The sequence below is a fragment of the Ascaphus truei genome, chromosome 8, assembly GCF_040206685.1.
Source record: "Ascaphus truei isolate aAscTru1 chromosome 8, aAscTru1.hap1, whole genome shotgun sequence".
NCBI classification, from domain to species: domain Eukaryota; kingdom Metazoa; phylum Chordata; class Amphibia; order Anura; family Ascaphidae; genus Ascaphus; species Ascaphus truei.
This window is the reverse complement of record NC_134490.1, coordinates 6,440,592-6,457,057: the sequence shown is the minus strand read 5'-3', so window position 1 is coordinate 6,457,057 and position 16,466 is coordinate 6,440,592. Positions and strand designations below refer to the sequence as shown.

The window sequence follows — 16,466 nt, the reverse complement described above, 5'->3', positions numbered from 1 at the left end:
AACGGTCCCTTTAACTGTAATACGGTGTCCGAGTTTAGGCCCTGTGTGCACAAAATAAACACAATCCTGAAACAGGAACACAGCAAAACATGCAGGAATTATTGGTTCACTCTGGCAATTAGAAAGTGAGTGAAATGCAGTAAAAGACACTTTACCTAAAAGCATTTACAGAAACACATGTAAGGGGAGATCAGTGATATCCATCAGTACTTGCAAATGGTGTTTGAATGCTTTATTTATGCTTCCTCTGGATTAACCCCGTGCATGCAGCTCCGATTAACCCTCTCATCACCGGAGGAGGCTGCAGTACATTGCAGAACACAGATATTTATCTGAACATATTAAGAGCCAGTGCCGCAAGTTCCAGCTGCATCAAGTGCAGTGTTGCAAATGTGTATGTATAAACGTATGTCCTGTATACTTTTATTAATATACCGTGTACACCAGGGGAGGCCAACTCCAGTCCTCAAGAGATACCAACAGGTCAGGTTTTCAGGATGTGCCTGCTTCAGCACAGGCAGTGCAGTCAAAAATTGAGCTACTGATAGAGCCACCTATGCTGAAGCTGGGATATCCTGAAAACCTGACCTGTTGGTGGCTCTTGAGGACTGGAGTTGACCACCCCTGGTGTACACTGTGCTGTACATTACACAAGACAAAGTGCAGGGAAATCGTATCTAAACAGGAAAGAAATGCATGAAATCTTTAGTAAACATTGGGGGGAGAGGGGGAGACAGAAAGAGAGGGGGAAGAGGGAGGGGGGAGAGAGAGGGAGAGAGAGTAGGGGGAGAGGGAGAGTGGGAGAGATAGGGGAAGGGGGAGAGAGAGAGGGGGGGAGAGAGAGAGGGGGGAAGGGAGAGAGAGAGGGGGAAGGGAGAAAGAGAGGGGGGAAGGGAGAGAGAGAACGTTACTCTCCTTGTGTTTCAAATCTGCCAAATTTTAACAATTCGATACAATTTGTCATTAGTAATAATTATTTAACAATATTGTTAAATAATTTTTGCAGCCACAAATAATACTAGTTCCAATGAGCTTACAATCTAATGTTGGTGCAGTGCCATATCTACTAAGCACTGCTATTCCATATGACAACATCTGGTGCCAGAACAGAAGACATCTTCAGTTGAGTGGGCTGTAAGATGTCTTACCTGCGACGGAAGGAGCAAGGTAAATATGGGACAAAGGGGCTTTCCCAGGACCATATGCAATGTTCCACTAACCCACTCCTACTCAAAAAATAGCCCGTATGATTCTGCCTACTTCCCCTCAGTAACAAAGGCAGAATCCAGCAACATTGTTCAACCCGGTTCTGTCTGTAAGTTCTGTCCCAGACGTGGTGTCTTGTTATTGCATTACTAATAGTAATCCCATTATTGTATACATATGGGGACATGCCCTAAACTTCTCATAGCCCGAGTAAAATCACAACGAAATGATATTTGGATAAGACTAGGGAATGGCAGTAAATATCCAACACCTGTTACGTCTCCCAAAATTGTACATTCACTGCTGTGCTGTCGCTTCCCAGCGCCGGAGAAGACTTTACTCCCTTTCATTTGAATGGGTATGAAGTTTTCCCCAGTACTGGACGCAGATTCACAACATATTGAATAGGGACTAAAGACCCCCCAGAATCGTTAAAAAAAACACAACTGAAGATGTACTGCGCGGTTTTAAGGAGTGAAACAGTTAAAACTCCAAAATCTAAATAAGGCAAAATAAGCTGAGAGCAGGTGCACATGTGGGACAACTGCTCTTTAAATAACCCCAATTATTTCTCCAGTGTGTACAGTGCTGTGTTTGGGAAACAATACAGTTATACACTGAAGGATTGAAGAAGAAAAAAAAATATCTACTAAATAATGGTGGGGAAAAGGTTTTTTTTTTTATATACAGGAAATTGAAAGTAAAGACCCCGCCGTGTGTGTCTGGGGAGACGTACAGGCGGGGTGATAAATGCATGTAACATGTCTAGGACTTCTCAGGCATGTTCCTCTCTACATGCCAAGAAGTGTCCTGCCCCCGTGGGACGATCGGCCACGCTGGGGTAGAGCGGCACAGCACGGCTCCCTAATTACCTGCTTGGCGCCATTAGGTTCTGCAGTGTACCGGAGCTAAGAGATGAAAGACCCCCCCCCCCCCCCCCTCCTTTATGGGGTTGTTGGCTTCAATACGAGATTTAATATAACAGGCTCTAAGTTTCAAAACATATGAGCTGCGGTGAGAGAACCTAGAGCAGGTGCGCCCGGAGGGGGCCTGTGCCAAACATCATTACACCAAAGGTAACAGACACATTTAGGGCACATTTAGGGCCATATTTACTAAGCAGTCTTCTGAATAAGACACTTTCCTGAACATGGAGATACCTTACATCCTATTCAAGTCAATGGGATGCAAGGTATGCCATATATATATATATAAAATATCTCATAATAACCCAGCTTAACCCTAGCCACTACGCCAATTTTTGGGGTGCTCAAATGGTGCCATTATCAAGGCTAAACCAGACCAGACAGGTTTGGAAAGCTTATGTAGGAAGAAATGAAGAACTCTTCTGCTGGTCCCGACCCATGATCTGCCATGATGCTCCAGACGCGGGGGGGACGCTAGTGAAGCCGTGCAATGCTAGTTAGGCCTCGGGCATGGTCAGCGCTTATGCGCTGACCCGTGCTGAGGCGCGCTCCTGCTCGGCAGTGAGCCCCTGCAGCCGCAATGAGAGCCGCAAGCGTGCGGAAGCGTATGTCAATTAGCAAAATGTTAAATTCAAGCGCTCAAAAGAGCGCAGGGCCGGTCACGAGGGCGAACCAGCTCCGTGACGTCACAGCCCCCCCACCCCCCGACACGCCCCCGGACCAAGGCAAGGGAAAGCTCCCGCTTTCCCTCAGCCTCCGCACGCCTCAGCACGGCTGCAGTCCTATGGACGCAGCCTTAAGGCTTAGTCCATAGAGACTGAAGCCGTGCGGAGGCGCGCTAAGGCTGAGGGAAATTCCCTGGCCTTAGAGCGCGCGCCGTCCGTGGGCGTGTCAGGGGGGCGGGCCAGAGACGTCAAAGAATTGGTTCGCCCTCATTGGGCGAACCGCTCACGTGACCGGCCCTGCGCTTCGGCGAGCTCAAAAACGAAAGATTTCTTAAGACACGCTTCCGCAGGCGTGCGGAAGCGTGCGCGAGCCCCTGCTAAAGCCGCTCTCATTGCGGCTGCAGGGGCTCAGTGCCGAGCAGCAGCGCGCCTCAGCACGGGCGCTGATCATGCCCGAGGCCTAAGATTGGACGTGTGTGCTCGATGAACAGACTCCCGGCACACGTGGGCTACAAGCGCAGAACTCCCATACATTGCAATACAATGACTCCCCACTACCTACGGGCAGACTCTCCCTTCCCGTTCTCGTATTGTTTATCATTTTATTTGCTTCTGTATCGTGCTCATTGAAACAAAAAGTAATTGAATAAACACCATTATTTTAACCCCTTTGTTGCCAGAGGGGCCAGCAATCCGTGTAGTTCAGCTTCCGTGGAAAAGATTCAATCCTCGTTAACCGTCTGAGAGCCGCAGGGGCCGTGGCGCCAGGTGACGGGAATGGAAGAATCCTCTGTCTCTCTGCTGGGCCCCTGGTGTGTCGGACCCAATAACGCGATGGCAACCTCATGAGGCTTCCAAAGGGTTAACGTGACCATCTTACTTATTTGTAAGCATACAGTATGCTTTGTGTTCCTTTGCAAAGCTGGATTTAAGCAAAGCAGTTACTGTACTTATGTGTTTGTCTAATGATGGCATGATACTCACTTTGCAAACAAAGAACAGAGCCTGGGGGGCTGAAACAATTACCCAGATAAAGACTGCAGCCCCCTGAAGCATGTGTTTACCCTGGAAGTGTTACAAGTTACAAACACATTAGAAATACTTCAATTGGTCGTCTGATTTTTTTTTTAAATGTTTTTTTTTTTATAAAAGTTTAATCAGCAACATTTTATTTATTAAATATTTGAGACATGCGAATGAAATTTGCTTTGCATATTTCTCTACGTTTCGTGACACTTGCCCAGAAATGTGTAAACGTGTGACATTGTGTCACCTGCCTCATCAGTTTGTAAAAAATGGCAGCACAGTACTGTATATAAGGCCTCGTTATAGTGGATGCTCGCGACGTCACGCTTGCGTTGCGCGCATGCAAAACCTGCACAGCAGGCGGGAGGCGACAGGGAGGCGACAGGGAGGCATGGCGGAGGCGTGACCATGATGTCACGTGAGCGGTTCGCCCTCATTGGCTGAACCGCTCACGCTCTTGAGAAACACTTGCGCGGTCGCTCTGCAGCGCTCGCGAACTATGTGGAGCTGCATTAAATGACATTAATTTGTTCCGGCACCACGCGGACACGTGCTGTGAGTATGATCACGGCCTAAGAGGCAGTGGGACCTGAGGCCCATTCGCTTCTGCGCTGGAAATTGACATGTATGTTGGCTTTTACTACTTGGCAAATTCTGTGCACAGGTCATTTTTTGCACACACAAAAATGCCAAGTTTTGCCTAGTTCGTGATTTTTGAAAAAATGTGCACTTCTCTATTAAATATGTCACTGTTCATAGGTCACTTTCATTCTAGGCATGACCGACCCTTTAACAGCTTTAGCAATGGAAGGGCATGAACAGTACATTGTAAAGCAGTGCAACACCTGAAAGATTAAGGGGTGGCTATGCCTGTGGGCCCCTATATATTCCTGTTTGGAGCTGATAATTGATGAACGTCATAGAATTATTGAAGGCTAGAAGTATTCTTCTTAATTCATACGCCACAAGTATGTTTGAGGGTTCCAGATGAGAAGTAATGAGGCCTCCTGGTTCTATATGACACATGTATGTATGGATGTATGCATGCATGTATATAACGCTTTACAATACACGAGACATAATATTCTAACACATAATGGGAATAAGCGGTTCAGACATAAAACAATAGGAAAAGGAGTCACTGAACCCAAAGAGCTTACAATCTAAGTGGTAAGTGGGGAGAACTTACAGAGACAGAACGAGGTTGTTCTGGGGAGTGCGTCTGCAGGGGGCCACAGTCAGTGTATGTGAGATGTATGGTATCAGCCAGCGGAGCACCCATATGCTTTGTAAAAGTGGTGTGTTTTAAGTAAGGTCCTAAAGGTGCAGAGAGAGGGTGGAAGATGGATATTGGGGGGAAGGGCATTCCAGAGGTGTGGGGCAGGGGGCGAGAGGTTTTAGACGGGAGATGGCTTCAAATACAAAAGGGGCAGACAGAAGACATCCTTGAGCAGAATGCAAGAGTCGGGCAGGTGGAGATATTGGGGGTCATATGAACTCACCAGGAAGATGGCCCATATCAGGAACCGCTTTAAAATTCTGAGCGGGTGCTTGCGGTATATCAGGATGATCTTCCCAGCCTGGAAAGCAGAACATAAAACACAGAGACTGTCACCGATCCAATTTGTATGCATCAATGTAGCATGTAAAACAGAGCCAGCCCAGGGAGATGTGGGTGTGTTACAGCTTACACTTTGAAAATGTTACTGAGACCTACAACACGCGCTTACAAAATAAATTCTAACATTCAAGTGGAGATGCTCAGGGAGTGAAGACACTGACTGGCACTGAAGCAGGGGAACCTGGTTCAATTCCTGGTGACCTTGGGCAAGTCACTTTATCTCCCTGTGCCTCAGGCACCAAAACACATAGATTGCAAAATGTCTCTGTAAAGCGCTACGTAAAACTAGCAGCGCTATACAAGAACATGCTGTTATTATTATTATTATCATCATACTGTGAGAAATAACTGCAGTGCTGCAGGTGTCTAAGGCCTCGGCCAGGGCAAACGCTCGCTCTCGTGCGCCGTGACGTCATGCGCTGAGCAAGCTAGAGCGATTCCTGGCCATTTGAAAATGGGCTGTAGCGGAAGGGGGGCGTGGCTGTGACATCACGGAGAGGATCTGCGGTGCCTTGACGTCTGGGACCAGCATGTTGGACACGAGATCACTACCGGGTCCAGCCTTGCTCTCGTGGCCAATAGAATCCTGCAACGCCATTGAGAGATGACATCGCAACTTTCTATTGGTGACATCATTCTATTGGTGATCCATTGGCCATATTTGTAGTTATTTTATTTTATGTCACATACAGGCACAAGAATGTGCAAATATCTTGAGAACCCCTGAATTGAGGACGGGGGGGGGGGGGGCACAGATCAACTCTACGAGACCCCCTGGTTCAATTACATTTTAAATAATGAATAGACTGCTGTGTTCAATGAAATGGGTGTATATTCCAATGAGCGCCTTCCAGTGTAACAACGCAGCCTTATGAGTTACATTGTATCAATATTCTAAACTCTCAGCTCATCCACTACCACAGGGTGACCAGTGTATTCATCTGGTTTGCAGGAGGTCAAAGAGCTTCACTTTATTATCTTTACAAGCTGCCCACTAATGGCATCTTTACATTCCTCAAGCTAAACACATCGGTATTAACATCCTCCCGGACAACCATGGTGTGTGGACCGTACATATCAATAACACTCTGCACAACTAGTTTTGTGTTTCCAGTCCCATCGCCAGGCAGTTAACCCCTTCATTGCCATGGGAACTGAAGAGCATTAGCAGCAACCAATAATGTGTTTTCTATAATAATAATGATCATGCTGCAATACAAAGCGATTCTAAGTAACTCTGTCTCAAATGTAATAGCATGCTTGAAAGGTGCTATCTGGAGACGGGCGCATTTTTTAGGCGAGTTTGGATCCGCAGCGGATCGGCCGGTCCCTTTGGTCACCGGAATTCAGCGGATCGATCTGTACAAGGGCGAGGCGCATTTTGCGGATTTAAAAAAAATGATTATTACCAATACTCTCCGCGGAATCCGCAAACCGCGGACGGATATTCTTCAGCATCTGCCAACGGATCGCTGAATCCGCAGATTGGATTCCATAATGTGTCCACAGATTGTATCCAATGGCGGATTTTGACGATTTCACGCAGATTAAAACCGACCAAATCTGTTCACCTATTTTTACCTCTACCTTTATCTCTGCTGTATGTCTTTGCTCATATCTTGCACCCTTATCTATTTGGACCTTAGAGAGGGAACGATCATGATAAATATATGATAAGCCCTGTCCATCCCCTAGTGGACGTCTTAGCTCTAAAAACAAATTAAAACAATTAACATTTCCAGACTTCCAAAAAAATATTCAAAATATTTATACTTGTCCAATTTTTAAAGGCATCGGTCAGCTGCTGTTAATCCATTTACACATACTGCACGGCATCTCTGCCATTAATCTGATGCGGCCCCATGTGAGACCATGCACGCGTAGACAGCAGCGCAGTGCCCTCTCTGGCGGGGTAGGGGTTAAACCCTCTTTGGAAGGTATTGCCAGCCTCCTCCAGACTTGTGAAAGAATTCCTATGAGACACAAGGAGCCCATGGATGGCCAAATACAATTACACTGCTCCTTACAATTTGATAAGGAGTCAACCTCCTTCTCGGCACTAAAAATAGGCTAATAGTCTAATTGAGCAGTTAATGGCTCTACAAAGGAGCATGGGTACACTGTGTCTATATGTATCTTCCCCCAGCCAAGGGGAGAGAAAAAAATCCACTAAAAGCTGTTACCCATTAGGCTGGGAGAATAAGATCAGAGCGTTATTGGATAACCATGTTACACAGCAGCAGAATGAAGATGTAATCAGAGCAGCAATGAAAGACAGGGAGGTGCCCCCCTACTGAACAGCCCCTCTCTCTCTAACTGTACATACAAAGGGGCTAATCATCGGCATGATTGTAATAACCCCTTCAGTGCCAGGGAGGCCGGCAATACATTAAAGTCTGTAATTTTATATTCTTTGATTTGCGTTTTCAGCTTTGATGTCTCGTTATGTCCCCGCTCGTCTGCTACCCATAACCGTCTCCTGTGCTTTTCCCATAACCATCTCCTGTCCTCCCCTTTCACCTCTACTGCTCTCTCTGCTTAAACCTTTTCCCTCACTGCCCCTTTACCTGTTACCTTATCTCCCCACCTTTAAGTCAAACCTTAAAACTCCTAAATGAAGCATCCCAATAGCCCGGACATTAGGCTCCTGTCCCACACCCACAGTCGCTCCTACCAACCATCATGGCCAAGCACTGCCATCTACTGCACTTACTCCCTCACCTGCTGTCTCTGTAAGTCTCCCATCATACCATTTAGATTGTAAGCTATCCGGGGCAGGGATTTCCTTTCTTATTGTCTGATCTTATTTCTTGCCCTTCTTGTATTTTAATTTCTAGTGCTGTATTGTAAGGCACTGAGTACATTGTGGGCGCTATATAAATAAAGATATACATATATACATTTAGCATCTGTGATAGAGGTAACATAGTTATACATGTAACCACAGAAGTGGAAACGTGTCCCCTGTGTTCGTGAACTTTGCCAATTTCACCCTTTTTGGCTCTGAGAAAAAGTTCGCTTTTATCCAAAAGTTTGCAACAAGTTCGCTTGACGCTAAAAAGTCAACGGGCATTGCATGTTGGATTCGTTTTTGTCATGGAACAAGAACTACATTTCTGATTCACCCACCCCTCCCCCCCTCCCTCTCCTTTGCAGCTTCTGCCTGTCAGATCTTATTCCCAGCTGCATGGAGTTTGCACACACATACGGTGCCTGTGTGACATGCAACAATGTTGCATTTCTTGCCTCTGGGCATGAAATCAGTGAGCTGCTACTGCAGCCTCTGAGATCCTCACCAGAATGGGCTAGTCTGCCCCCCTCCTGTTTGTTCAAGATAGTCTGTCCCAAGGCTATTCCCTTTACCCACATTGCTCCTCACTTCCTTTTCCACCCTAGATCACAGTGAGTACAGACCTGTCTGCATCCACCCCTGGTAAGGCCTTTCTCTCTTACCATAGTCTAACCTCATAGAAGCGTCCCACATAGAGAAGCACTCTCTGCCTACACTACACCTACAAGTTCCTGTGTTTTCTACTCCTGCAATAAAGTTAAGAAAGACATTAAGGACTTGTCATGCTTTGGAAGAGGGAAGACATGAGTTAAAGCTAACTGAAGCTATTCATACCTCAACACGTGACCCTAGCTTCAGGATAGTTTTGATGACTCTTACTTTTGAAATTTGGTCGATCGCTTAAAAAAAGCGAAATCTTAACAGTTTCGATCTCTTTGCTAGAACGTTTTTTTTTCACGTTTATCAAATGTAGACAGATTGGCAAATCTACACATATTGCAAAATAATCTTAAGCAGGGTAGGGGTTAATCAGAAAAGGTTAACAGCTAGTTAAAGAATGGAGCTCATAGGTGGAAACAAAATATCATACAGTATGTATCATTATAATTCCTCTAACTACAGCTAAACACCGCGATCCGTTACAACACGAATCCGCTTATAATGCAATTTTTGTATTTATGAAGACTTTACAACACGATTATTGGTATCTTAAATACTTTATTGTACAATGCATACAATTGTACATTATTTCTAACGCGATCCGCTTATAACGCGATGTGATTCTTTGGACCCACACAGCGTTATAAGGGGGTTGAGCTGTATTGATCAAAACAACAATACCCCATATTGCTCCTGGGCTTAAAGTATCACATTGGGGGGGGTGGGGGGGACAGGACCAAACTATCACTGTCACTGTGATCAAGCTCCTTAGAAACCCCCAATCACCAGAAACTAATTGTTTTACCAATTTGTGTCCTGTGAAAAATGAATGTTTTCCTTTTCTTCAGGTGAATTCAAGCCTGTCGGCTTCTTATTTCTACCTGTTCAACTAACGACAATAACTTTCTAATTACTTTTACAGCAAACGGGGGAGGGGAAACTCACCTACAGATTTGATGATTCCCAAAAGATAATAAATAAGGTTTGTAGAAATATGCATTTCTATGTACAATTTTTTTTTTTACTTTTTATACTTGTTTTGGTGTCAAACACCTACATTTAACCTCTTAAACAGGACGCTGCCATCGCTATGGCCCTCGGAGGGACTGCAGCTTTAATACCAGAACTGTTGTTGGTGCAGCTGGAACAAGGCATTGTAGCCCACAGTCTCCACAGGATCCATTGCCCAGGTACCAATCATAATGTTCCCCGTTGGGGCAGCCTGGGTGCTGCTGTAAGAATTCGGGAGCGTGACTTTTCACTGCTCGGGGGCTGTCAATCAATGTGAGGATGTACCTCTTCACCAAAAAGGGTGGTAGATTCATGGAACAGCCACCCAGCAGATGTGGCAGGAGGGGCTAATACAGTAAAGGAATTCTTGGGATATACATCAGGCCACGTCCATGCTTAGTGCAACTGTGTGTGACGGTACGCGCAGCGCGAGCAAAAGGCTGTGCGTCTGAGGCATGCCATAGAGTGCATGACCAGGCGCAATTGCCGAGCAGACAAAATGATTGGATTTTGCCGCGCGACGGCTGGGTCACGTGCCGGGTTCAGCCAATGAGGACGAACCGTTCACTTGACGTCATGGGCCTCCCCTCCCCGACACGCCTCCCCTCCTCCAGATCCCCAGGTTACGAAGGATCGCCTCTGCAGTAGGTGCGCCCGACGCCTCCGGCATGCCTGCCCGTTGCGTCTCCTCCTCCAGATCCCCAGGTTACGGAGGATCGCCTCTGCAGTAGTCGCGCGTGACGCCACGCGCTCCTTCACGTTTGCGCGCCTAGCATGGCCTCGGCCTAAGGCTATGGAAGAAAGCCAATTATCAAATAGGGTCTGAGGTGTTCCAGCAGATAGGAAAATAGGCAGACGCGGGGGGGGGGGGGGCACGCGGTTCTTATCTGCCATCAAATTCAAACTCCGTGTAGTCCCACTCACTCCAACACTCGCACACTCCGAGTAGGTCAGTTTCAAAATGAAAACTAATATAATGTGCACTTGGCACAGAACCCCCAACTGGCTGAACCCCCAATTGGCTGCGGTCTTCCCAGCAAACCCATCCGGCTCATCGATTTCCCTTTAACTTTGTTTGTCTGAAAATACGATGGAATGAAAACAGAATGTGGGCTATTCATCTCTCCTCTGCTCTTTGGAATCAATACCTCCTCATTGTACTTATCTCCTGCTCCTAGTCTGGAAGGAGATGGGATTAAGATCGCTGTCATACTGATTAATAATGAGACATCACGGAGATTCAATCCCCGGGATGCCGGTGCAACCTACAATGCATTTCAATACTGTCCCCCTTCCTCTATTTCTCCTCTGCCAAGATCATAGGAGTGATCATGTATGGAAGAAAGCAGGAGTTAGCCAGGAGGTATGGTGTAGTGGTTGAGGTTCAACCTCCGTTGTACTCACTGTGCCCACATCACTTTATTTCCACGTGCCTTGGCATCCCAACTTCTAATGGTTAATAATACCATAGACATTGTTTTATCCTCTCTCCTTCATAAGACTTCCATACCGAAAAGTGTCCGAAATGTGCTGCTGGGAATGCAACCTAGAGGGGACTGCAGGAATGCCTCTGGGGTGTCATTTCATGGCCCCATATAAATTCAATATACTTATTCATCATCATCAGTTATGCTTGCATTTATTTGCTCTAATTCTATCAATAGGATCCCATTATGGCTTTGGTATGTGGGGTGTTTGTGACAGGGTTCGCCAGGCAGTTGAGTCATTTGCAAATGAATTATTTCACAAATGTAAGATTCCCGCGTGGCTCAAACACGTGAGAGCCACGTAAAGCAAAGTGAAGTCCTGTTTCCTTGTACTGGGATTGACGAGTGACATTTTACATGCTAAAGTGACGGAATCTGCCCTTGGAACCACCCTGCTTTTAAAAAAGGGACGTCTTAGTTAATTCTGGTTTTAAATGGTTTCACTGCCTGGAGGTCCTGCAATATATTGGTCTGAATGGTTCAAGGTCCCGATATCAGCAAAAAGGGATTTCATCTTCTAATCTAATTGAACAGTTTTGGAAACTACACTGTCTCAGGGCTGCAAAACGAGTGCAAAAAAAAGCATTACTTCCAAAGAAAGCCCCAAACTCATTGAAATAGTTGGGATTCTTTTTTGGGCAAAACTAGTTCTGACCTTTTTTCAACCAGTATCACCACTATTTTGCAGCTGAAAAATCCCCTTTGACACAAACTGTTCAGTTGACTTGGAAGACAGTGATACTTGTTCTCTGCACTGTTGCAGTTCTAAGTAGGGCTCAGACTTCCATAATCAACGGGTTAATATATTTTATTAGATTGCCGGACCCTCTGCCAGCAGCGAAACGGTTTGTACAGAAAAATAAACATCGAACACAAAGGAACACACATTTCTGAGATTGTGTTGCTGGGAGGAAAGACGAGGCAGTAATAAATAGGAGCTTTGTTTTGCTCCCCCGTGGCTGCAGGTGCTTCTCTGCTGAGTAATAGTGTGTGACACGCTCATGGAAAGGCCTGGAGATATACGAGGGAATGTGGGGGTCTGAGAGCCCCCAGCTGAGCGGAAGCTGTTTGGGTTTCTCTTCTTCTCTTCCCACGGGCCGCGTCCCCTTTGTTTACACTGCCTGCGATGACGAGTGCGTCACTGAGTAGTCTCTGTGCAGTCCCAAGAGCTGACATCACCCGCCAGGTGTCCTCTGGCTCATGGATGGACCATTAGCAGATAATCCTCGCTCGCTCTTGCACTCTTCCTTCTGCAAGGGCTGAGACCCATCACTCAGCACTCAGGAATTAGCAGGGGCTGGTAGGGAGCACAGACGGCTGTTGCTGAAATGTCCTAAAGAGCCTCCATGCTCAGAGTCTTCAGTAGATAAATAGGAGTCGTAGGCTTGGGAATTTCACTTGTGACTTCAAATGACCCACCTGGATTATCACCATGGGAGAGTGGGGCCAGACGAGCTGTGTGTGTGTTACATCTGCTATTCCACTGAGGAGTATAAATAGTAGCTGCAATTGAGTGAAAATACTCACCCATGTAACGTCCCATTTGGAATTCGGCAGCATTTCGATGTAGATTGCAATACCTTTTAGCAGACCAACATTAGACTTCTTCATAGTGCACATGATGACCAGACCTATAAAGTTTAGAAATCTCTGTGTACTATAATTTAATCTACTGTATAAAGAACTCTAATGTCGTCCCGTTGAAATGTATCACAACCCACATCGAATCTGCTGTTCTCCAGGCCCAATAGGGATACAAAAACATAGATTGTAAGCTCATCTGGGCAGGGACTGTCTGTAAAAATCCTATGTACAATGCTGCTTAATGCGCACTATATACTGTAATTGTGAAGAACTTTGAGTCCCAATAAGAGAAAAGCACTATATGAAAAAAAACGTTATTATTACATTCTACAGCTTTAAAAATTGTTTGAACAAAGAATCATACTGTACACAATATGAAACTTGTTTTAATTATAGCTGTGTTTTTCAACCGCTGTTCCTAGGAACCCTTGGGTTCCCCGGGCATCCCTAAAGGGTTCCCTGTAATTTTCAGGTCATTTGAAAATTGTACCAAAAACAGAAGAATTTACAATGCATCTAATCTCAGACGCTCTATTAGAGAAGGTTGGGGTTCCTTACAATGCATCTAATCTCAGACACACTATTAGAGCGGGTTGGGGTTGCTTACAATGCATCTGATCTCAGACACACTATTAGAGTGGGTTGGGGTTCCTTACAATGTATCTGATCTCAGACGCGCTATTAGAGAGGGTTGGGGTTCCTTACAATGCATCTGATCTCAGACGCGCTATTAGAGAGGGTTGGGGTTCCTTACAATGCATCTGATCTCAGATGCTCTATTAGAGAGGGTTGGGGTTCCTTACAATGCATCTGATCTCAGACGCGCTATTAGAGAGGGTTGGGGTTCCTTACAATGCATCTGATCTCAGACACGCTATTAGAGAGGGTTGGGGTTCCTTACAATGCATCTGATCTCAGACGCGCTATTAGAGAGGGTTGGGGTTCCTTACAATACAGAGATAGGTACAGCCGGTGCTTCAAGGGTTAATTGTATCCCTATAACATATGATATTCTCCGCAAGGTCCACTCCAATGAGTAATACATTTTTTATATATCAGCAGCCCTTAACAGGGATTAGGGGACTAGTACCTAGTGCTAACAAGCGCACAGCTATAAGTACAGATTATGTCCCATATGTAGTTGACATGAAACGTAAGGAAACAGGAACAACTCACTGTGTCACTTCCATAGTTCTCAGGTGTGGTGTCCAGTCCAGAATGCGGGTTCCAAACGGCGCCCTGAATCCGCCCAATGAGATGAGCAAACAAAAATAGGAGAAAGGCAGAGCACTGCCAAAAATCAGGAGGAGGCCCGCATATAAAAATAAAGTTATTTATTGAATGAACGGATCATAACAGACCCCTCGGGTAGCAACAATGCAATGCACCTACGCTTTTCGAGCAACACGCCCTTTATCAATACATCTTATCTCAGATGCACTATCAGAGAGGGTTGGGGTACCTTACAATGCATCTGGTCTCAGACGCGCTATTAGAGAGGGTTGGGGTTCCTTACAATGCATCTGATCTCAGACGCGCTATTAGAGAGGGTTTGGGTTCCTTACAATGCATCTGTGTAAGGAAGCAGGAGTCACACCGTGCACGGCGTGCTCCTTACTCACCCGCGGCTCGCAGGGACTCCTTCCCCATGGCGACGAGCTCCGGTCCTCCTATGCGCGCGCGCGCACGTCTACTCTCCTCTTCTGCCCTTGGTTCAGGGCGTGGGTCCGCGCACACAGCTACTGACGCTGCCACAGGGAGGCGCGGCCACACAGGGGCGCACCAACCCTTTAAAGAGACAGTACCCTTTTTCAATGCCACAATACAATTCACCAATACTTCTAGGATTTATAGCTCCTCCTTCAGGAACTCATCTAGACCTATCCCTGTCTCAGCCTGGCCCATTCACACACCCCCACCTTGCTACTCAGCTATTGGTTCCTCATACCTACATATACCCTCCAGATTCATTAACTCGTCGGCATAGAACCAGTTGTTCTCATCACTCTCTGCCTCCCTAGTTCTGTTTCACAGATTCCCTCATGTACCGGACCGGCTTCTGCTACGTCTTCCTGCACCTCTGGCATCCCGAACTCGGCATACGGCATCACGACTCTCCTCATCTCTGGCATTCCGATTCTGGCTTACGGTAACGACAACGTCTCTCTCTCTAACCCTGGACTTGGCTTCTGCACCCTCTACCATCCGTACCTCTCCTACCCCGATCCCGGAATCCCAGACCACTCTTCAATCAAGACGTGCCCTTGTGGCTGTGGGTGGCGTTATATCCTATCCCACCTCAGCACCGCGGTTCCGTCTCGTTTGTGGTGAGCACATCCTGACAATCTGATCTCAGACGCGCTATTAGAGAGGGTTGGGGTTCCTTACAATGCATCTGGTCTCAGACGCGCTATTAGAGAGGGTTGGGGTTCCTTACAATGCATCTGATCTCAGACACGCTATTAGAGAGGGCTGGGGTTCCTTACAATGCATCTGATCTCAGACGCGCTATTAGAGAGGGTTGGGGTTCCTTACAATGCATCTGATCTCAGACGCGCTATTAGAGAGAGTCGGGGATTCTCGGAATTTCACAATATAATTATAGGATTCCTTAACCACAAAAGGTTGAAAATAACGGAGTTGAATGTTTATGTGGGGCTCTAACCCAGGTGTGCGCAAACATTTTCGTCTGCGCCCCCCCTCCCCCCCCCGCCTATTCGCCAACGTTTTCCGACGGCACGACATCATGTGATGCTGCATCGCGAGAAGCCTCCGCAGACAAGGTCAGGGACGCGGCGCCTCTGTAAGTGCTGCACCCCCCACCCCCTGGTTTGCACACCCCTGCACTAAGCCACACCGTATTATTGATTACATTCTGCACTGATTGTATGGTTGCAGTGATCAGGAATAAGTCAAAGGCTTCCCAGTGCAGATGGGGAATTACGTTCATAGGCAGTTATGGAAAAAAAGGATCATTTATTATTTAAATGAAAACTACCAATTCCAGGTCACTAGCTCCTTTATGCCAGAACCCCGCACATGTGCGTTTCAGGAAAGTTGCATGTAAGGTAAAAACATTTCATTACAATGTGTCACTGGCAGCCGAGGGGTTAGATCTAAGACCAGCATGCACTGCACATCCATTGTACTGTAACTACGCGGGATTTATCTAGGTCATATGGAAGACATTGGGTCCCAGGAAACATACATAAAATACCGGCAAAGGTCTTTCTTCCTGACTAGTCAAGCCAGCTCTACGCATAACGAGAACATATGTTATAGAGAAAGGGAGCTGGGCTTATTAAGGCCATCAATTGGGACAACAGATTTTTTCATGATTATAACCAACAGTCTTCATTGTGCCTTAGAAATGCGCCGACGCTCATACTGCGTTCTAATAACCCATTCGCAAATATATATATATATGGAAGGACGTTTATTGGCAATCCACGAGTGTTCATCCTTCTCGCCCTGATGACACACCTCACT

General features: G+C 46.3%; 1 protein-coding gene across 8 annotated transcripts in view; it reads right to left on the bottom strand.

Annotated features, from left to right (window-relative positions):
* Window positions 1-16,466, bottom strand: part of LOC142501084 (heparan-alpha-glucosaminide N-acetyltransferase-like) — a 202,256-nt gene that overhangs the window by 41,606 nt on the left and 144,184 nt on the right. For 7 of the 8 annotated variants that reach the window (XM_075610413.1, XM_075610416.1, XM_075610414.1 and 4 more), the window contains one exon: window positions 5,326-5,403. The exons of the other annotated variant lie outside the window; for it this stretch is intronic. In XM_075610413.1, the coding sequence (XP_075466528.1) occupies window positions 5,326-5,403 (78 nt within the window). The remainder of the gene's footprint in view (window positions 1-5,325; window positions 5,404-16,466) is intronic. 8 annotated transcript variants of the gene reach the window in all.